Source organism: Typopeltis vanoorti, chromosome 5 (assembly GCF_054136105.1).
Source record: "Typopeltis vanoorti isolate ZY-2024b chromosome 5, IOZ_Tvanoo_1.0, whole genome shotgun sequence".
In the NCBI taxonomy this organism is placed as follows: Eukaryota; Metazoa; Arthropoda; class Arachnida; order Uropygi; family Thelyphonidae; genus Typopeltis; species Typopeltis vanoorti.
Window position 1 is genome coordinate 32733685 of NC_143553.1, and position 23288 is coordinate 32756972.

The following is a 23288-nucleotide window of genomic DNA, read 5'->3' on the forward strand; positions in this document are numbered from 1 at the left end:
CTTGAAACAGCTATCAGGATAATGAAACCATTAACATGCACTAATAAAAGGCAAAGATATGGACGCTTGGGCAGTGCTCATGTATTTTAAGTAATGCAAGCTAATACAACTCGATGCTGCAGATTGTATTCTCATAAGCTCTCTGGTCAAAATTTCAAAACTTTCGAAATTTCTACCTATATTCAGCTTTGAAATAATGTTGAATTTTAAATAGCAAGTTTAATTTGTTGAAATGAAGCTGTATGGCTCTTGTTTAGGAGCACTTTTATTTTAATAATCTGGTTACCTTTTATAACAGAGTAACAAGAGCACTGGATGAGGGTAAGGTATATGGTGTCTTTTTTTTTCTTTTTTTTTTTTTTTGCAAAGGCATTTTACAGAATACCACATGACAAGTTGGTTTTTAAATTGCAACATATGGATCTGGATGTTGGGTTAGTGGATTGGATTGGTAACTGGCTTTCTGATAGACATCAGTGGTGTTTTGTATATGAGGAGCAGTATCAGGGAATATTTATTATTATTATTATTATTACGAGTATCTCCATGGAGTCAGTTGACTCATTGCGGAAGACCCAAACTATCAAAACAATATCTATCATATCTCTTCTTGAATTCATTTACAGACAAAGAACTCACAGCTGAGACAGACAATGCATTCCACTCATTCACCACCATCCAGGTGAAAAACCTTGTTCTCACATCCTTGTTAACCACGCTTTTCCTTAATTTCCAGGGATGACCTCTTGTTCTTCCATCACTATCACACAGCTGAAACATTTCCCCTGCATCAATCTTATAAAAACCTATTAGTAATTTAAATGTTTCTATCATATCCCCCCTGTTCTCTGCCTATCAACCAACCTCTGCAACCCACAAGCTCTCAATCTATCAATGTAGGGAGCATTTTTTACATCACTCACCAACTTAGTCACTCTCCTCTGAACACTCTCCACAACATCCTCATCTCCAAGGAATCCAGGTGACCAGACTTGAGCACAGTAATCCAAATGTGAAAGTATCAATGCTTTATAAAGGGGAATAATAACCTCTTTATCTCTGGATGTTAGTGTGTTCCTCAATAACCAAGTAATCTTATGTGCAATCTTGGACACCTTAGCAATGTGTTCCCTGAACTTCATCTCCCTATCCACCAACACCCCTAAGTCTCTAGCCCTCATCAATCTCTTGGAGTACCATTCCATCGATGTAGTACACAGCTGGTAATCTTTTAATCCCAAAATGCATAACTTTACACTTTTCCACATTGAACTGATATCCATAACCTTTTGCCCATTTTGCCAGCTTATTTAAATCATCCTGCAAACTCTTAAAATCAAGCTTCCAACAAAATTGGAAGCTTGATTTTTTATTGCTTCCCAATTTAGTATCATCGGCAAACAACTGAATATCTCCCATTAAGCCATTTCCTATATCATTTATGTACAAATTAAACAACAATGGCCCAAGCACACAGCCCTGAGGCACACCACTGGTCACCTGCCCCATCCTGGACTCTTTTCCTCCATACACCACCTTCTGGTATCTCTCCCTGAGCCATTCTCCTATCATATCACCAGTTTAGTATCCATATCCATCCCCATCTGCTCCAACTTGTGCAACAGTATTCCATGGGGATACTGTTGGAAAAGTATGTAGCCATTTCCTTTGTCCAACTCAGATGTCATTCTATTATAAAAAGTTAATAAATCGCTAAGGCAGGATCAACCTTTAACAAAACCATGTATGTCCCTATAGAGTATCATATCGTGATCCACCCATTCTTAAATTTTGTCTTTAACCAACTTTTCCAAATACTTTTACCACCACTCCTGAGATGGTGACTGGTCTGTAATTAACTACCGCAGTTTTAGAGTTGCTTTATGCAAAGGAACTACTTTGCCTTCCTTCCACTCCCTAGGAACCATACCAGAGTTCAAACTTAAGTTAAATAACCAAATAAGAGGCATTGACAATTCCTTTGCACATTCACGCAACACCCAAGCTGATATTCCATCTAAACCTACAGCAGTGTTTGCATTTAAATTTTGCAATATACTAAGTACTTCTGATTTCTTAACTTCAATTCTCACATTAGTTATTGCTACAAGTACAGAGATATCCTCACTTGGGTGATAGACTTTTGAAAAGTGATCACTCAATAACTCTACTATTACATCTGAATTTGCCACCTCAATACCATCAGCACCCACTAAAGTTATCCTTCCGAAGTCATTCTTCCTTTTACTTGCCACATAACATAAGAACTCTTTGAGATTACCCTTGATCTCCTTGGCTAAGGTCTTCTCAAAATCTGATTTGATCAGATATGACTTAGACGTTTAAGCTGTTGAAGGGTTATTATTAGATTGACACTTGGGAGATTTTTCATATGGTAGAATGAGGGGAAGGAACAAGGACAAGAGGCCATTCCTGGGAGCTGTAAAAGGAAGTAAAGTGAGAAAAAGGATAAGTAAGTTTTTTGCATAGGAGAGTGGTAAGAGTATAAGAGTAAGAGAATGTGCTGTATAATAAGATGGTGCAAGTACATACAGTGGATGAGTTTAAGAAGTGGTATGACAGACTTTATATTGACTAGCATTGACCACCCATAGTGAAGCTTGGACTTTAGGGAGGTCAAGAAAATAATAATAATAATAATAATTTTGAAAATATTTTGCTGATATGCTTCTTGACTACCTAGTTAATATAATTGCATATATAACATTTTTACATACCTATGAGATGAAGAACTTCCAAACCATTGATGAAATTATATATTTTTCTCATGAAACCCTCCATGAAAATTACTTCTGATAAACAGATACACATGATGCGAAGCTTTGTTGGAAATGTCTGAAGATCACTAAAATCGTGCAGTTGCATAGCAGTAGAAAAGTCCAACAGCATATGAGTAAGTGAGGTGCACTTGTTTGCAAGTTCATGGAGGACTGTATGTGTAATCAGCTCAATTGGAAGTTCAATATACCTTAAAGAAGGACCTAAACATAGAAAAAATATTTTTATTACAAGAAAAATAAAATAATACTCATTTCATTGCTATTGTGATACTGTTCAGTAGGACACTAAAGAACTGATTATAAGCCTAATAATAATTGTTTATAATTGTGAAATATCTTTAATTCAAAAATGTCTAAGAAAATCTGATTTATTAATGTCACAAAACATGTTTTGTTTTAATAATCAATATTTGGTAGATCAGAGAAAAAGTTACTTCATTTATTTAATATCATATTTAATTAATATCATAATTTATCATATTGGTTGATTTACCTAAAATTGCAAAGCCAAGACAACTATATATATATATATTTTTTTAAAGCATAGATGTAGCAAGGATTCATTATAGAATCCAGAACTTATAATTAATCTTCATTGTTGAGGCACCAAAATGCTTTTCTGGCTTTAGGGAATGTTATTATTATTATTAGTATTATTATGTTGTTATTATTATAATAATAACAGGCGACAAAGAGTTGTGATTGTTGAGATCGCTGTGAAAAGATAAGTTTAAAATTTAAAATTGTGTGTGGCATTAGCAATAATTAGAATTTTAAATATTGTTGTGTGATAGTTGTGATTGGTACGGTGTTCAGTGTAGTTATAATTCTGTATTTATTATATTTTTTGTGTTTCTTGTGTGTAGCTTTGAGCATGAGTGAAATGGCAAAGAAACATAAGATTGGTGGGAAAGATGAATGCAAGTGGCATGGATTTTTCAAAAATGGTGAGTTGCTGTGAATGCAGTATGTATGCTTGGGGAGAGATTGAAGATCTTTATAAACACAATAGAGAAAGTTTTGGTGTGTAAGAAGTGCAACATACTTATGGATTATGAGAAATCATTGAATGTAAGTGGAGTTGACAGTATACGGCTGAGTGCTTGAGCAGTAACGGTAAGACAGTGGCGATCGGTTAGCAATGTTCATTGGTAAGACAGCGTGTGTAGATAATGGTGAGTTAGCAGTAGTAAGCAGTATGGAAACCAGTGGAAAGTTAGTGCTGAAGAACAATAAGACAGCAGACATGTAAGGTGATGAAAATGGCATTGAAAAACTAATTCAAGATATGAAAGCAGAGTTGGCAAAGATGAGGCAAGAGATTAAACGTATGAGGAATGAACTGGGGAGAATTACGGATTTGCATGGTGAGGAAGAACGGCATGAAAGATTTGAAAGAAATATTGAATGATTTGAGAGTAGCAATATACGGAGATTCAATGATAAGAGGTGTGGTAAATGAAAAAGTGTACAAAGTATGTTTTCTGGGAGGTAGAAAGAGAGCAAGGTGGTGGAAGCATTGGATAAGAGGAGTACGTGAGCAAAAGAGTTGGTAGTGGTAGCTGGCATGAACAACTTGACTGGTAACAAGAAGAATGTAAGGAGGGATGTCATGAGGTTGTTAAAGAGAGTGAAAGATAACAGTGTGGTGAGTAAGGTAGTCAGCATGTTGCACAGGTATTATCATACTCATCATTATCATGATGAGTTGAGAAGGGGAGAAAAGATTATGAACAGTATGCTAGCAAAGTTGTGTGAGGAGAAAGGAGTTCATTTTGTGAATGTCTAGGATGAGCTTGAGGGGCAGAGAAAGTTGTATAAAAGAGATGGACTACATTTGAATGGATTTGGTGTAAGTCTGTTGGATAAACTGTTGCTACAAGAGAAAATGACTGAAGTGAATGAAAGACCTGAGGAAGCAAGTGGTGTTGTGGAAGAGAAGGAGAGTAAGGTAGGCAAGTTTGTGAATGGAGAGGTGAGTAGTGCAAGTGAACAGAATAAGGGAGAAGGAACATAAAGTGAACAGGAAAATGGGGGAGGTCAACGGATGGGGGAACACTGCATGAAAAAGTGTAGATGATGGTTTCAGGAATAGATATGTGAGTGCACAAGAAAGGATTAAGACAGTCAAAGATGTGGGGGTGTAATATCAGTGGTGAAACATATAGGTCTGAGAAGGGGTGTAATATCAGTGATGAAAAACAGATATGGATACGGGAGAGTGTAGAGGAGTAATGTCTGAGAAATGGGGTTAGCAGGACTTGTTATAAAAACAGAAATGAGCTAGTGTGTATGCAGAGACGGCTCATTAATATATTTATTAATTGTTTTATATTTGCTTGTAATCTTTAATTTTATCATCAACGATCCTATATAATTCTCTTATTTTCCATAAAAAATAATAAAAATCCATCCTGTAGCACTTAGGAGGGCGAAGGATGCTAGCAGCACTGTGTTTACCACAGTGTCATATTGCTATGCATGCAAGCATATGCACATCATAGTGAGATGCGAGCTATTAGCATAATGCGGCACTGTCCATCGTGCAGTTCCACTGTTGTTTACATGCAGTTTGCGCCAGTAGTAGAGTGTTCGTAGTGCTTATCATGTTTACTCCATCTCTTTAAATATTTGGACAAAGGATTTAATTGTAATGTCCAAAAATTGTAAAGCCATTCCTTTAATTACAATTATAGGAATGGATTTTATTTTTAAGTAATTTTGAATTATACTAAACTATAATTTTATTGATAATAAACAATATTTTTTTCATGAAACAAAAAACAAGAAGAATATATTTTATTTTTAAGTAATTTTGAATAATACCAAACTGTATAATTGTATCAATAATAAACAATATTTTTTCATGTTTAATTTTTTTTTAAATTTTTACCATAATTTTGATACTTTATCCAAACGCATATAAACTGTACTTACAGTGTGTATGTATATTTCAAAAGTTGCAGCACCACCACGATTTCAAGCCACAAGCTACCACTGTGTGTATGTTTACAAATGCCAGAAGTATTCGAAACAAGGGGAATGAAATTGTAGCATTCATAGAGTTCATTCACCCAAAAAGTGTTTCTATAAATGAGACATGGTTGAATGAGGATGACATTCAGGAACAGAGATGGAGGGATATGTAGTCTTTAACAAAGACAGACAAAGCAAAAGGGAGGAGGAGGGGGAGTGTTACTGATAATGGCAGAGAATTTGTGCACATGTTGGCTGGAGATGCATTGAGCAAATACTGACAGTAACGTTGAAGCAGCATGGTGTGAAGTGGAGGTGGACAGGATGAAATGTATAGTAGGGTGTTGCTATAGACCTGGTAATGTGGAAGGCAGTGAGAAGGAAATGTTTAGACCAACTGGTCTGTCTAATAAGAAAAAGGGTGATTGTTATGGGATTTCAATTATGGTAACATAGACTGGAATGAAGAGACAGCATCAGGAACCAAAGACAATGAATTTCTTGAGTTTTTAAGGGATAATTATCTTAAGCAGTACATAACAGAGGCCACATGTGGATTGACCATCTTGGATTTGATTATCTCATCAGATATCAGAGCACGTGGCAGTGAATTTGAGCTGTGCAGAAGAAAGTGATTTTTAATCGAATAGTCCGTTTTTTTTTTCCTGTTTTTCTACGCTTTTGAGTGCTAAATTGTTTCTATGAATACGAGTGTACTTCAGTAGTTGTTTTTTGGAAGTTAGTTGCAGTCGAGATATAATATATTTTGGTTACCGTCGGAATCGAAGCATAACGGTGGAAGACAAAACGAAGCTCAGTTTTCATTACTGTATTTAGTTATATTTCATTTTATTTAATTATATTTAGTGTACTTAAATGTTTTGTTTTGCTTGTAATTGTTTGTACTTTTTTTTTCTTCTTTATTTAATGGAATTTATTAATTGAATAATTATTAAAGATTACGCTACCCGGCAGTAAGGAATGATGGCAGATTCAGCTGTAGTCGCAAGTAGCATATCGCCAAGTCCTCCTCCATTTAAGAACTCTATTATAAGCAATATCATAAGGGACTTTGTGGCATGCAGTACTTGTGGCATGTATGTGTCTCGGGAATTGGATATGTGACTTGTGAAAGAGAGCGGAGAACGTATGTGCACAAAATGCAGGCAGTTGGAGGAAATAAGTGCATTAGAAATATCAATATCCGACCTTGTTGCTCCAGGAACGGGGAATGAATGTAGGAAGACAAGTAGTGTGATAGGAGAGAATGAGAAAATAATATTGATAGTGTGGAAGGTGTGAGTGACTGTGAAAGTTTAGGAGATGGTTTTGTTTGGGAGAATGAATTTAGATTAAAAGTGACTAACCTGCACAGGGAGACAGATGAGCTGAAAGAGGAGGTGGAATGTCTTGTGAATGAGAGCAGAAGTATGAAAGATAAGATTAGGAGAATGGAAGAGATAAATGCAAGGTGAATCAGAGTAGGGGAGAGAGAGAATTTTGGGAGTGTTAGAAGAGGAGAGATAGCAAACAGTAGAAGAGAGGGAATGAGTGAGAGGTATGGGAACGCTAGCAATGAGAGGATGGAAACAGTAGGAGAGACGGAATGAGAGAGAGATATGGAAGTGCTAGAAGAGGAGAGAATGGAAACGGTAGGAGATGTAATGAGAGAGAGGTATGGGAATGCTAGAAGATGAGAGGATGGAAACAGTAGTAGGAGAGACAGAATGAGAGAGGGATATGGAAGTGTTAGAAGTGAAGAAAATGGAAACAGTAGGAGAGGGGGAATGAGAGAGATGTATGGGAGTGCTAGAAGAGGAGAGAATGGAAACAGTAGTAGAAGAGAGAGGTATGGGAATGCTAGAAGAGAAAATAGCAGAAGAGGAGAGGGAATGAGAGAGACCTATGAGAATGAAAGAAGAGGAGAGAATGGAAACAATAGGAGAGCGGGAATAGTAAGAGGTATAATGTATGGTGACTCAATGATCCATGGTGTTCAAGATAGGATGCGTGAGGAGTGTTTGCCAGGAGGAACAATAGAAAGGGTGGCTATGGCAATTAAGAGAGGTGAAAGGGTGGATGAGAAGATTGTGATGGTAGGAACAAATGACTTGAGTGGTAATGTAAGTCGGGCAGCGAGAGATATGAGATTTTTGCTTGAGGCTGTACGGAAGAAGACAGAGAGAGGAAAAAATAGTGTGCGTCTTGCATAGGTATGATAATGACGAGCTGAGCAGAAGAGCAGTAATATTGAATGACATAATAACTAAAATGTGTGACAAGAGAGGACTAATATATGTGGATGCTTGGAGTGCGTTTGAGGAAAGAGAGGAACTGTATGTGAGAGACCGCTTACATTTGAATGAGGAAGGACATAGGCATCTGGAGAGATTGCTGTTCTGAACGAGTCAGTGTGTCCCAGGGAGGATGATAGCAGGGGTGGCCTCTTGTGGGAATGGATACTTGGGAGATGGGAGACGACATCAGGTAACACTGAGCCCAGTGGAGTCTAGAGGGGATAATGCTGGGTATAGAAACAATGGCATTTATATGCTTTATACTAATGTCTGGAGTATCCGGAATAAGGGAGAGGAATTGGTGGTGCAGATAGCATCAGCCTGGCCAAAAATTATTGGGACCACTGAGACGGGGTTGACAGAAAAGGATAAAATAACAGGAATAGAAGTCACTGGGTAGAGAATTTTTCAGCAGGATAGGAGGGGAAAGCGTGGTGGTGGAGTACTGCTTATGATAAGTGACGACCTATGTCCTCTAAGAGTGGAGGCTTTGGAAGGCAGTGAGACAAATGATTTTGAGAGCATATGGTGTGAGGTAGAGGTGGGCAATACAGGATATTTAGTGGGGTGTTGCTACAGACCCAGGAGCACAGAGGATGGAGACCAGGAAATGTTTAGACAGTTAAGTTTGGCAAGTGCAAGAAGAATGATTGTTATGGGAGATTTTAACTACAGTAGTATAAATTGGAGAGAGGAAGATGCATGTATTAATAGGGGAAGGGAATTTCTAGAATTCTTGAGGGACAAAAGTCTTAGGCAACATGTAACAGAGGGAACAAGAGGATCAAGAGTTTTGGATTTGGTTATAGCATCAGAAGAGTTGATAATAACTGAGATGACATCTCTCCCACCAGTTGGAGAGAGTGACCATATGGTTTTGACTTGGAAAATGAATAGACATGCAGGAGTATCAAAGAGATGGGAACTTATGTGAAATTATAAAGCAGGTGATTATAATAGTCTTAGACGTCAACTTCGGGAAGTTTCATGGAGGGAGGAATTGGAAGGCCGGGATATCATTAGTGCGTGGGAAATTGTGAAAGAATATATGTTAGCAGCAATGGTAAGTTGCATACCATGAGTGAAGAAGAGGACACAATTTGGAGTAAAGTGGATGACAAACAATATTAAACAGGAATTGCATGTGAAAAAGAGGCTATGGAAGAGATATAAGGAGACAGGTGAAGAGAAGATGCATGAAGAATATAAGACACAGGCCAGAAGAGTGACTAGTGTAGTAAGGAAAGCGAAACTGGAATATGAGAGGAGATTGGCCCTAAGATCAAAAGAAAATCCTAGGGGAATTTTTTAGCTATGTGGTCAGTAAGAGGAGAAATGACTGTGGAAGAATGATATTGTGGGATAAAAATGGGAATAGAGTGACTGATGCAGAGGACATAGTGGAATTGTTCAATGAACACTTTATTGGAGTATTTCATCCTAGAGGAGTTAGTTTTAATGCTAGAGGGATAGGGCAGTTTCAAGGTTTAGAGGTACAGGAGGAGAGTGTGTTTCAAATACTGAGTACTCTGGATGTCAGTAAAGCTGTCGGACTGGATGGTATTTCACCATGCATTTTGAGAGAATGTGCTAGGGAACTGACAGTGCCTTCAACCTGGCTTTTCAATGAAAGTCTGGCTGTGGGAAAGGTGCCCAGGGAATGGAAGGAAGGTAAGATAGTGCCATTGCATCAGGGTGGTAACAGACTGGAAGTGTCTAATTATAGGCCAGTTTGTGTGTCATCAGTAGTTGTTAAGATCTTGGAGAAAGTAGTAAGGGACCGTATACAGTACTGGGCAGATGAGGGTAATGTTATCTGTGAGAGTCAACATGGATTTGTGAAAGGGTGCTCTTGTTTTAACAATATGCTAGCCTTTTATAATAGAGTTACAAGAACATTAGATGAGGGAAAGGCATATACTGCAATTTTCTTAGACTTAGCGAAGGCATTTGACAGGGTGCCACATGATAAGCTGATATTTAAGTTGCAACACATGGGTCTGGATGTCAGATTGGTCAACTGCATTCAGGATTGGTTGTCAGAGAGTTGTGTATGGTGGAGCAGTTTCAAGGAGGAAGAAGGTTATAAGTGGGGTCCCACATGGCTCAGTACTAGGACCTATATTGTTTAACCTTTATATCAATGACATTGCCAGTGGATTGCAAGGGATATTCAGTTGTTTGCAGATGATGCGAAGCTGGGAAGGATTATTAGTAACAGTGCAGATGTGGTAGCCCTGCATGAGGATTTGAATAAGCTAGACAGATGGGCAAATGAATGGGGGTCTCAGTTTAATGCAGCAAAATGTAAGGTTTGAAGTTTGGGAAACATCGATGGGATGCTGCATACTCTATTGGAGGAGTTATACTGGAGGAAGTAGGGGAGACAAGAGATCTGGGGTTGATAATTGATAGAAACCTGAAATTTAGGGGACATATTGCAAAGGTGGTGAAAGTAACACAGAGGATTGCTGCAATTATGAGAAGGACACTGACCTGCAGAGATAAAAGAGTTATCATTCCGTTGTATATGTCTCTGATCAGACCACACTTAGACTATTGTTCTCAGATTTGGTCCCCAGGATTTGAAGGGGATAAATGAACTGTGGAAAGGGTACAAAGACAGATGACAAAGATGGTTTCAGGACTGTACAATTTTGGTTATGAGGATCGGCTGAGGGAATGTAGACTGCAGAGTGGTGGATGGAAGAAGGAGAGGTGATATGATTGAGACTTTTAAACTGTTGAGAGGTGGTTACAGGGTTGACACTGGGGAGTTCTTTCGCTTGGTTTAACAGCGGGAAAGAATGATGACAAGAGGCCATCCCTGGAAGTTACAAAAGGAAACTGTGAGCAAGTGGTTTCTTTGCATGGAGGGTGGTTGAATCGTGAATGCATTGCCTGATGGAGTGGTGAGAGCGAGAACGATCAATGAGTTTAAGGAGTGGTATGATAGACTTTGTGTTTCTTAGGGGGGACCTCCCCTCGGACTTTATGTTCTTAGGAAGGACCTCCCACGAGAGTCTTTTGACTCAATGGGGGCCTGAATAATAATAAAAATAATAATATTGTTGTAAATGAAGTGTCACATCTTTCTCCAGTTAGTGAAACAGACCATGAAGTGATCACTTGGGTGTGGCCAGCCATATCAGGACTTTTGTGAAAAAGGGCTATATGTGGAACTATAAGACAGGTGATTATGGCAAACTCAGGAGGAAGCTTGCAACAATATCATGGAATGAGGAACTGCATGGGAAGGAAATCAATGCTGCTTTGTCTATACTCAGGAATCATCTGGTAGAGGCAATGACTGAGTATATTCCAAAGGTCAGGAGATTAAATAAGCTAGATATAAAATGGATGACTAAAGAGGTGTTGCATGCAATTTCGAATAAAAAGGCATTGTGGAAGCAGCATAAGATGAGTGGAGATAATCAGTTACATGAGGAGTACAAAAAGCAAGCAAGGAAGCTGACTCAGTAAGGATAACAAAAGTGCAGTAGGAGCAGCAATGAGTTAGCATATGATGCTAAAAGAAATCCTAGGGAGTTTTATTCAATATGTGGCAAGTGGAAGGAAAAATGATTATGGAAGGATGATAAAACACTGAGGAGAATATAGTAGAGGTGTTAAATGAGCAGTTCATTAAAGTATTCCATCCTTATGATTGTAACATAATGCAGAATTTGAGAGCAGCGGGAATGGGAGAGGAATCACTGATGGTGAGTGAATGAGCAGGAGGTATATCAGAAATTGAATGAACTTAATGTCAATTAGACCATGGGACTTGATGGTATATCACCTCATGTCTTGAGGGAATGTTCTAGGGAGTTAATAATAGCTTTAACATACATCGTTAACGAGTCTTAGATTAGCCCAGGTCCCAAAGGAATGGAAAGATAGCAAAATTGTTCTGTTTCATAAAGGAGGTGATAAGACTAAAGGCTTCAAATTATAGGCCAATCTACCTGTCTGAAGTTGTGGTCAAGCTGGTAGAGAAGCTAGTGAGGACAGGGATTCAGAACTGGGTGAATAGCAGTAGAATTCTCTTTAATGGACAGCATGGGTTTGCTGAAGAAAGATTGTTTTAGCAATCTGCTTATTTATTATAACAAAGTGAAGAATACATTGGACAAGAGGGAAGCATATACAGTAGTATATTTAAATTTTGCAAAGACTTTCAATAGATTACCACATGACAAACTAGTTAAATTGGAACAGACAGTGTTAGTGTTGGATAGTAGATTAGTGCATTGGAATGGAGATTGGCTGTATGATAGGCATCAACTGGTTGTGTATGGGGAACTGATATCCCAGAAGAAGAAAGCCACTAGTGGCATACTCCAGAGGTATGTTTTAGGGTCATTGTCATTTAATTTGTATGTAAATGACATTGGAAAGGGCTTACATAGTGATATACAGTTGTTTTCAGATGATGCAAAGTTCGCCCTGTCCACCCATTCCTGAATTCTGCAATTAATCAAAATTTATAATACTTTAACTATCAATCCTGATATAGTAATCAGTCTATAATTTTCTACTGCTATCTTCAAATCTCCTTTGTGTAATAGAACTGTTCTGGCCAATTTCCTTTCACTCTGTCAGTGTTAAGATCTAAATACTGACAGAGTGCAGTGTGAAATCACTGCACTTGTGAGGTCACTGCCATTTTCATGCTTCTTTATATTTCATCCAACCTCACAACTGGATTTACATTGAGATTTCTCAAACATCTTAATTTCATCTACCTCTATTCTCACTCCATCTTTGTTATATCTGCAACTACAATAGCTTCACCTGAATGACACACACTCACCAAGTAGTCATTTCAACCATTCAATTATTTCTTCTCTTTCTCTTCACTTCCATAATCATTCTTCCTTTTGCTATTTGGGAACTCTTTACAATATACTTTTGCCTGCTTGACTAATTTTCTCTCATAATCTGATTTTGCCTTCCTCAACATGTTGATCGCTTTTCTTACCTTTGTACTGCTCATGAGTCGGTTAATAACCATTCTCCTTATATACATCCACAACATTTACTTCTTTTTCAGCTCTATTCTCCTGATAATTTTTCATGCATTATTAACATTTGCAGTTTCTCAAGCCATTGTACTGCTCCAAAGCTACCTTGGGAGGTTGTCATGATTACCTGCTTTGTAGTTTCACATATCCCTTCTTAACTGAAATTCTACATGATTAAAGACATCCTAGGTCAAGACTGCATAATCCCCTTTCCCATTCAGAAGCTACTCACTCTTCCATTCAGTGGTCACATTGTTTATATACAAATTCTCCGATGCTGTCACCAGATCCAATACTCTCAAACTTCAAGTCTCTTCCATCACGTTGTGTTAGGCAATTGTCTAGCTTAGAAGGAAGAAAGCAGCTGCTATCTTCCTTAGTTGAAGTCTCCCACAATGATTACTTTCCCTCTTCATTGAGCTAATCCAATATGTCATCTACATCTTCTTTTGCAACACCTGGCATGTGGCAGCAACCAACTATATTTTGTCCCATTGTCTTATTATTACCACCCCAAGACCTCATGGAGTCAAAGACTCATCTGGGAGGTCCTTTTATCTCTCTCTCTCTCTCTCTCTCTCTCTCTCACACACACACACACACACACACAGCTCATCATACCGTGTTTTAAACACATTCAAACTCTTTGCAGACACCACATTCTCAGGCAAGGCATTCCAATCATTCACAACTCTGCACGAAAAAAACCTGCCTCTCACTCCCCCTACTCACACCTTCTTTATACAGTTTCCAGGGATGACCTCTAGTTCTCCCCTGATCTCCCATTATTCTCTGTAAAACTTCTCCAGCATTGATCCTATAACAACCCCTTACCAACTCGTAGGTCTCTATCATATTCCCCCTCCTTCCTCCTGTCTTTTATCTCAAACTGGATAACTTCAAATGCACAGCCTCCCTTAATCCTATCCACATGCTTAATTTCTATCCTTAATTGTTTGCAGTTCTTAAAATTGCTTCTCTGAAGTTTGAGGGTAGGGGTTAACCACTATACAGGAAGGTTGATTAGGTCAGATTCATGTGAAAGAACATTAGCACAAGTATTTTCCTCTGTTCTCGGAGATATCTGCATGTTCTTCTTAGTCCACAGAAACAGTTTTATTTATTTTTCTATTTTTTTTTCTTACTAGAACCAATAACTAGTATGGAGTTCAGTATTCTGTTATGTACAGTTTGGAATTGTTTATACTGAGAGCTGAATTCATCAGCTTTGCTTTCTTGCTTTACTCTAGAACAGTAACAGTTTCATAACTGGCTATACTATATATTTAATATAGGATGAATATAACACCCTATACTAAATAATAAGTATAGGGTGTTATATTCTGGCAATAATGATCAACAAAAGGAAGAATAGCAATGCCATTCAAGAACAAACATGAAGAAAAACTTATTTAACCTTCTGACCTTTGGAATACATTTAGACACTGCTTCTACTAGACAGTTCTTGAATGTCACCAAAGCAACATTGATTTCCTTTCTACTCAATTTTTCATTCCATGCTACAGCTGCAAGATGTCTCCTAGCTTTACATAATCATCAACCTTGTCACCATAATTACCCATATACTCTTTCCTCACAGAAGTCCCCACATGGTTTACAACCACACAAGTAATCACTGCATGGTCACTCTCACCAACTGGAAGAGATTTGACACCTCATTTATGATAACATCCTCTGATGAGATGATCAAATCCAAGACCCCTCAATCCTCACATGCCCTCTGTGCCTGAAGTAGTTGTCCCTCAAAAGAAACTCATTTTCTTTACTTCCAGTTTGCATCATCCCAATCTATACTGCAGTAATTAAAATCATCCATAATAATCACCCTTTTCCAATTGCTTTGCTAATTTGCTTATACATTTCCTGGCCACTACCCTCCACATTACTAGGTCTATAGCAACATCTAACAAAGTATTTCATTCTATTCACCTCTATCTCACACCATACCATACTGCCTCAAAACCAGTACCATTATTTCTCCCCTGCATCTCTAACTTGCTTGGACATAATGAAGAGTAAGAGAGTGAAGATTGTGAGTCTACTGCCTCGGTATGAGGGCCATGATTACCAAGGAGTCAATCAGAAGATTGTGCAGGAGGAATGGTGTGCAGTTTATAAATGTGCAGAGTGAATCTGATGGATGTAAGGACCTGTATATGGACTGCACTTAAATGGTATTGGAGTTAGGTGCCTGGAATATTGGGGGGGAGGGGGGGGGGAAGCAATCAAGCATGTGTCCAGACACCTGGGATAGGTATGTATGAGTGCAAGAATAATTATGAAGAGCTGGGAGCAGTTTCTCAGGTTTCAAATCTGAATGGGCAGGTAATGACATGTTATGTAAGGGTGACTGTGGGCCCAAGGGGGATGTTGAAATGTATGTACACGAATACCCAAAGTATCAGAAATAAAGTAGAGGAGTTTTTAGCATTGTCAGTTCAACTTGACCAAAAATTATTGCCATCAGCAAGACGACCTCATTGTCAGAGAATGATGTAGTTACAGGGATAGAATGTAATGGATATTGTATTTTCTGAGCAGATAGAACAAATAGGCAGGAGGAGGAGGAGGGCTATTATTAATGACAGCTGAAGAACTTCAACCGACAAAAATAGAAGTTAAGGACGATTGTAGATCTTATGAAAATGATTTATTTGAGGCTATCTGGTGTGAGATAGAGGCCAATAGGACACAATATATTGTTGGTTGCTGCTATAGATCTTGGGGTCCTGAAGAAAGTGTGAAAGACATGCATCAGCACATTAGCACAATGAGTGCAGACCAAGCAATTATAATGGGAGACTTCAAATGGGAGACTTCCAATATAGATTGGAAGCAGGAAAGGGCACATGGTAAAACAGAAATGGAATTTATACAGTTACTAAGAGATAATTACCTGAAACAGTACATGATGGAAGGGACCAGGGATTTGAGAATGTGGGATCTCGTAATAGCATCAGAAACTCTATCTATAACAGCAGTAGCATCTCTAATCTCTAATTGTGGAAAGTGACCATGCAGTCTTGTCCTGGGAGGTTGCTCAACATGTGGAAATTTCAGTCAAAGAAAGGGTTTATGCAGAACTACAAAGCTGGCAGTTATGATGGACTTAGGAGGCAACTTGGAGTAGTGCCACAGCATAAGAAACTACATGGAATGAATGTCAATATTAGTGCATGCAAAGTGATCAAGGATTATTTCAGTGAGGCAGTATCAGAGTGCATACCCAAGGTTAGGAGGATAAACCGAGTAGGGATCCAGTGGATGACTAGCAATATAAAGCAGGAGCTGCAAAAAAAAAAAAAAAAGAAAAGAAAACATTGTGGAAGGAATGTAAACAACAAGGTGTTTGACAACAATGGATATGAGGTGGTGACATGGATAGGTGGGTGGCTGATAGACATCAAAGGCTTGCCCATGAGCAGTATAAAGCACAAGCAAGAAGGGTAACTATGGTAAGGAAGGGTAAATAAGATTTCAAGAGAAAATTAGCTGAGCAGGCCAAAATAATTCCAAAAGAGTTTTTTCGCTACACAGAAAGTAAGAGAAATAATGATTATCGAAAGATAACTTTTACACAGTGCTGATGTTAGAAAAGTGAAAGAAGCAGAAGAAATACTTCAGTTACTAAGTGATAACTTTGCAAGAGTATATCATCCAGGTGGTGACTTTGCAGTTACTGACGTGAGAGAGACTGATGTGAGAATTGAGGTAGATGAACTGGAGGTACTCAGGATATTGAAAAATATCAATGTGAATGCAGCAGTGGGCCTAGATGGTATGTCTGGTCACGTGCTATGAGAATGTGCAAGTGAACTGGCAGTGCCTCTGACATTAAAGTTGTTTAATCTAGGTCTCAGCTCTATCAAGATTCGAAGGAAGTAGAAACAGGATAAGATAGTTCCATTACATAAAGGTGGCTCCAAGACAGAGGTAGCAAATTACAGACCAGTTAGTATCTCTAGGGTGGTGGTTAAAATATTGCAAAAGTTGATTAAAAGTAAAATTCGGGAATGAGTGGATAGGAATATGCCACTTTACAGGCAGCAGCAGCATGGCTTTGTGAAAGGTAGGTCCTGCCTCAGTAATTTATTCATATTTTATAATAAGATGACAGCAGAATTGGATAAAGGAAATCGCTATACCATGATACTGCTGGACATTTAAAAGTCATTTGACAGAATACTGCATGGAAAACTATTATATAAGTTGGGGCAAATGGGAATGGATATGAAGCTGGTAACATGTATAGGCAGGTGGCTAATAGACAGATATCAGAGTGTGGTGTATGGTGGAGTGGAATCAAGGCAAATGAGGATGACTAAATGTACTATATGTCCTGCTCATTCTCCACCAGTCCTTCCTTCTCCATACTCCAGTTCATAGTGCTGCATCCACAAGGAGGAAATACACTAATAAACTGATCATTAAATACTTCAACCATATCCTCTGCATTAGTTACCATTCTGCCAATGTCACCAACTAGCATCATCCTCCAATAGTCATTTTTATTTCTGCTTGCCACATTTTTCTTAAATTGATTGGCTAATTTCTTCTCATTCTGCACTTCTGCTGTCTCTACCAACTGACTCACCTTTCTGGCCTGCTCTTTGTACTCTTCATGTAACTGGTCATTATTATTATTATTATTCCGGGCAACTCCAGGGAGTCGACAGACTCATCGAGGGAGGCCCTAACATCATGTCAAGAACAACTATTCGACATTCACGCAGTATCTATCATACCTTGCCTTGAACTCATTCACGGTCGTAGCACCCCACCACAGACTCTGGCAGCTTATTCCACTCATTCACCACTCTCCAAGTAAAAAACCTAGCTCTAACACCCTAGTCTTCCCACCACCAGTCCTATTTTCAAAAATATCTTCTGGATTAATATTATAGTAACCCTTCAATAATTTGAATGTTTCAATCATATCACCCCTTTTCTGCCTATCGACCAATTTTTGCAACCCACAAATCTTCAACCTATTCTCATAAGGTTCATTCCACAGACCTGCTATCATCTTGGACACTCGTCTCTGGATCCTCTCCACTTCCTCCCCATCAGAAACCCTGGTGCCCATAACTGGGCATGGTACTCCAGATGGGGGTCTTATCAAGGCTCGATATAGAGGAACAATAACTTGTTTGTCTCTGCATGTTAAAGTATTTTTCGGAAGCCAAGTGATTTGATGAGCTGATTTAGCCACTTTTGCAATGTGCCACTAAACTTCAATTCCCTATCCACCAACACTCCCAAATCCCTGGCCTCATCAATCTCCTGGAGTACGGTTCCACCAATGCGATATACTGCTGCTATTCTTTTCACCCCAAAGTGCATAACCTTACACTTTGCCACATTAAACTGACATCCATTTTTCCTAGCCCAGTCCTCCAAACTATCCAAATCGTCCTGTAAAATTTTGACATCCTGTACACTCACAATTGCTCTACCCAACCTTGCATCATCAGAAAACAAGTGAACACTTCCTCTCAGATCCTTTCCTATATCATTGATGAATAAATTGAAAAGTAGTGGTCCAAGAACAGAGCCCTGCGGCACACCACTAATCACAAGCCGTCTTTTAGACTCAACTCCTGAATAAACCACTCTCTGGTATCTCTCCATCAACCACCCTCCTATCCATCTCACCAATCCTATATCCATCCCCATCTGCACCAGTTTACAGATTAGGGTTCCATGTGGTATCCTGTCAAAGGCCTTGGCAAGGTCCAGTAGAATCACTGTAAACCCATTACCCTTATCCAGTTCAGCCGTCACTGTGTTATAAAACGTGAGCAAGTTACTGAGGCATGATCTACCCTTCACAAAACCATGTTGTCCCCTATATAATATCCCATTTTCATCTATCCAATCCTGTATTCTTTTCTTGACTAATTTCTCTAAGACATTGACAACGATTCCTGAAATGCTAATCGGTCGGTAATTTACAACAGCAGTCTTGGAACCACCTTTATGCAGTGGAACTATTTTCCTTTCTTTCCACCCCCTCGGGACTAACCCAGACCCGAGACTCAAATTAAACAAGGATGCAGGGATTACTAGCATTCAACAAGGATTACTAGCATTCTTCTTGTGTTGCCTAAATAATGTCTTCTTCCAGATTTCATACTTAATTTCTTTCTTCATCCGTTTTACTCTGCCTTCTTTAGCCTTTTCACCTTTGGAATACATTCAGACATTGTTGCTATTAAACAGCTGTTGATCAATGCCCATACAGTGCATTAGCCTTGTAGTTCCATGTATATCCCTTCTTTATAGAAGTTGTTACATGACTGGCTGCATCCTAGGTAATCACTTCATGGTCACTCTCACAAACTTGGGGAAGATTAGACACTACATTCACTATCACATCCCTGATGATATAACCAGATCTGAGACTCTTAATCCTCGTGTGTCCTCCATTACATATTACCTAATATTGTTATCCCTTAAGAACTCGAGAAATTAATTTCCTTGTTCCCTGACAGTATCTTTTCATTCCAATCAACACTGTAGTAACTGAAATCATTCATAATGATCGCCCTTCGCTTTCCCACTAAGCTTAGTGGCCTATACATTTCTTTATCTTCACCTTCCACATTCCATGGCCTGTAGCAACAACCAACCAAATATTTCATTCTGTCAACTTCCACTTCACTTCACTTCGGTGGCGGCTCATACATAAGCACTGCGACACTGCAGCATCCCCAAGGAAAAAATAAAATTTTTTAATTTTGTTTGTGTTTATAAATAATAACAATACATACAACATTATATAAATGTAATAAAACATGTTAAAGGTTATTACAGCTTATGTTTTGACATTGATTGAATAGTTAATAATTGGAATTGTTCGATTAACGCTTTAGATTATGACACAAATGCACTGTGATCTAACACAGCATTGGAATTATCACATTCAGACACTGTGTTAGATCACATTATCACATTGCAGCTAATCTCGCCGATATTCGTTTGCGCTACTCATTGCACGTTACAAGTGATTCTGACACTGCTCATTTGGGCAGTATATCGTATGCTTGCGCACGTTATTTCTGTGCGATACGAAACTTTTATTATTGGTGTTTGTTCGTGGGGAGGGTGAAATATTTTTAATAAAGCAATTTTTTAATATGTAAATATATTTATTAATAAATTGGTTACTGATTAGGAAAAAAATATTTTTTTTTATTATTATTTTGTATATGCAGCACCCCTAATTAAAATTTTCACCGGCCGCCACTGCTTCACTTCAAACCCACTGCCACCTTTTCCCCTTGTATGCACCTTCATAGCGCAATTAGAAGAACGACGGTAGATTGCACCCTTCGATTGGGGACAAGGCCTGAGTTTGATTCTCGTCATGATGAGAGAAATCTTAATATGGGCTTTTTCAGTTGAAGGTGAGTTAGCCAATCACATATGGAGGTAGCAGGAGTTTTTTTCCTGGAAACTCGGGTTTTTCATCCCATATGCAGACAAATCAGCCTTGAGAACACATGCAATTTATAGACCAAAATACTAGTGGTGGAAGTGCGCAGTAGATGGCATTGATGTAGATGATGGTAGTTGCGATTCAGAATGGTTGGTGGGTTAAGTGATGAAGAAGATGGAGAGTTGTAAAAGTAGATGCCCTCCTGCGATGAGTCTTTGAACCCCTTGGAGATGTCACATAATAATAATAATAATAATAATAATAATAATAATAATAATTATTATTATTATTATTATTATTATTATTATTATTATTATTATAACTTCTTACCCTTCCTATCTTAACAAAATACATCATGTCCTTCCATTTCTATTTCCATCAAGATGTCATTCTCATCCGATCATGTTTCACTTATTTGAATTATTTTCAGGCACATAAACTTAACGAATGCAACAATTTCATCATCCTTATTTCGGATATTCCTGGCATTTGTAAATAAGCATAACAATTCATTTCTTGTCTATAACCAGTTCTACTTATGCTGTCCCCATCTGTGACTTCTCCTCACTTACTCCTGTCTGCTTACCTTCTGTCCTATATATTCCCTCCCCCAGACTCAAACCTCTGTGTATTCCAGGCCATTCCATTCCTATGCTAACTATCCACATACATGCATTCATTACTGCATTCAGAATGCACTCTAATTACACCATGTTTCCCTGACCTCTCTGGACCACCCCATTTCCATGTCCAACTTGCATTCTTGTTCTCACATTCTCCATTCACAACCACATCAGTCCACCTGGTTCAGTCTTCTGCTCATTCACATCATCTCTAACTTTACTAATACCGTGTTTGCATCCAGTACTGTCGACAGGGTGTAGCATAGAGGCAACCTGCCTCACGGCGCAGCTTAATAAGGGCACTCATTCAGCCATATTGCAGTAGGTGCCATCACTATGCTAACAATTCCTGTTAGCGTAGCAAGTGCAGGAAGACGTTTTTCAAAGCTTAAACTGATTAATTATTATTAAACAGCAATGACCAAAGAAAGAGAGAAAGAGATAGACCCCGACTGCAATGGAAAGACAACATCAAAAATTGGACGGGCAAGAATCTTACAGAAGCAAGAGATAGAGAGGCATGGAAGTGGACTGTTCATCAGCTGCAAACCTCTTAAAGAGGAGGCCACAGGATTAGATTACACCTAAGAAAGATTGGTTGTTCTAGCAACTATATCGATAGAGGCGGATATAGCTTATTTAAATTTAAATTTAGAAGAGCTTATAAACAGTTTTATTGTGCGATATCCCCATAGAGCAAACATTTAATTAATATTATTATGTAATCATTTTGCATTAATATTTCTCTTGTAATAAAAACAAAATAGCAATTGGATATTATCTTATATTTTTGGGGTGATATTTAATTGTTTGCCTCAGGGGTGCGATCTAATCTGGCGACAGCCCTGTTTGCATCACTCATTACACTTCATTCCAGCAGCAAACTTTCCAAATGACTCACTCCAAAACCATTCAGATGCAGTCCATCACTCTTATACAGTTCCATTCTTCTTTCAGACTCATCCCACACATTCACAAATTGCACTCCTTTCTCTTCTGACATTTCTGTTAGAATTCCATTCAAGATTTTTGCTCTCCACATCAAGCAACTGTCATACCTGGGCAACACACAAACTATCCATCCTATCACACTGTTGTCTTTTATTCTCCTCAATAATATTCTGATATCCAATCTCACATTCTCCCTATACCCAATGAAATCATTCATTCTAACAAAACCACTAACTCCCTCACATACTTACTTCTCATATCCAGCACCTCAGTTACTCTATGCATTCTCTCTCTCTCTCTCTCTCTCCCCCCTGGAAAACTTACTTTGTGTCCCCTCTCATCCACCACACCTTTTATGATAGAATCTCCATTTAGTGCTACTCTTCAGTCATTTGCTACTTCTTTTTCTCCACTATCTTTTATTTTATTGTTTCACACTCTTCTAATTTTATTCTGTACACACTTCATCTCATTCCTCATCTTAATCATTTCATTCTTCAATTCTTGCATTCTAGTTATCATTCCTGCTATTGCTTCATCAGTCAGACTTTCTTCTATTCCTGCAATCACACCAGCTGTTATTTTAATGGTCTGCTTCCATAATTATGCCCAGTTTTCCTTTTTTAATAATTTCTCTATTCACTATCACATTCACTCTTCTTCCTCATTCTTAGTCTTACATCCATCACCCTTTTGTATTTAGTCTGGTATTCTTCACTTCTAGTTCCCAGTTTTCATTCAAATCACTGCAGTCCATTAACTTATCACTCTTTCTACAAATCCTCACTCATTCAATTTTCTTGTTTAATCTCTCAATAAACACATTCCCCCAGACATACATATCACACTTCTGAGAACAAATTATCTTATTAAAACCCAGACCATTCAGCACACCCAATTTTTGCAATGTGCATCTGGTTGTCCTAGTTCTTACCACCATTTTTACTTCTGTTAACTGTCATGCATAAAATTCACTACAAAATCTACTAACAACTTACTAAAACTCTACTAACCACCTTGATAATTAATATGCATTACTTTCAGTATCACTAATTAAATAAATTTTTGGTGAAATGCATAAAATTCTTCAAAAAGTACATACATTATAAAATTATGTACATATTCTTTACCATATGGGAATTATGTATATA

At 38.2% G+C, this 23288-nt stretch overlaps 1 protein-coding gene across 2 annotated transcripts in view; it reads right to left on the bottom strand.

Moving 5' to 3' along the window:
* FipoQ (F-box/LRR-repeat protein FipoQ) overlaps window positions 1-23288 on the bottom strand; it is a 303650-nt gene that overhangs the window by 149700 nt on the left and 130662 nt on the right. For both annotated transcript variants that reach the window (XM_090393073.1, XM_090393072.1), the window contains exon 3: window positions 2739-3002. In XM_090393073.1, the coding sequence (XP_090249199.1) occupies window positions 2739-3002 (264 nt within the window). The remainder of the gene's footprint in view (window positions 1-2738; window positions 3003-23288) is intronic.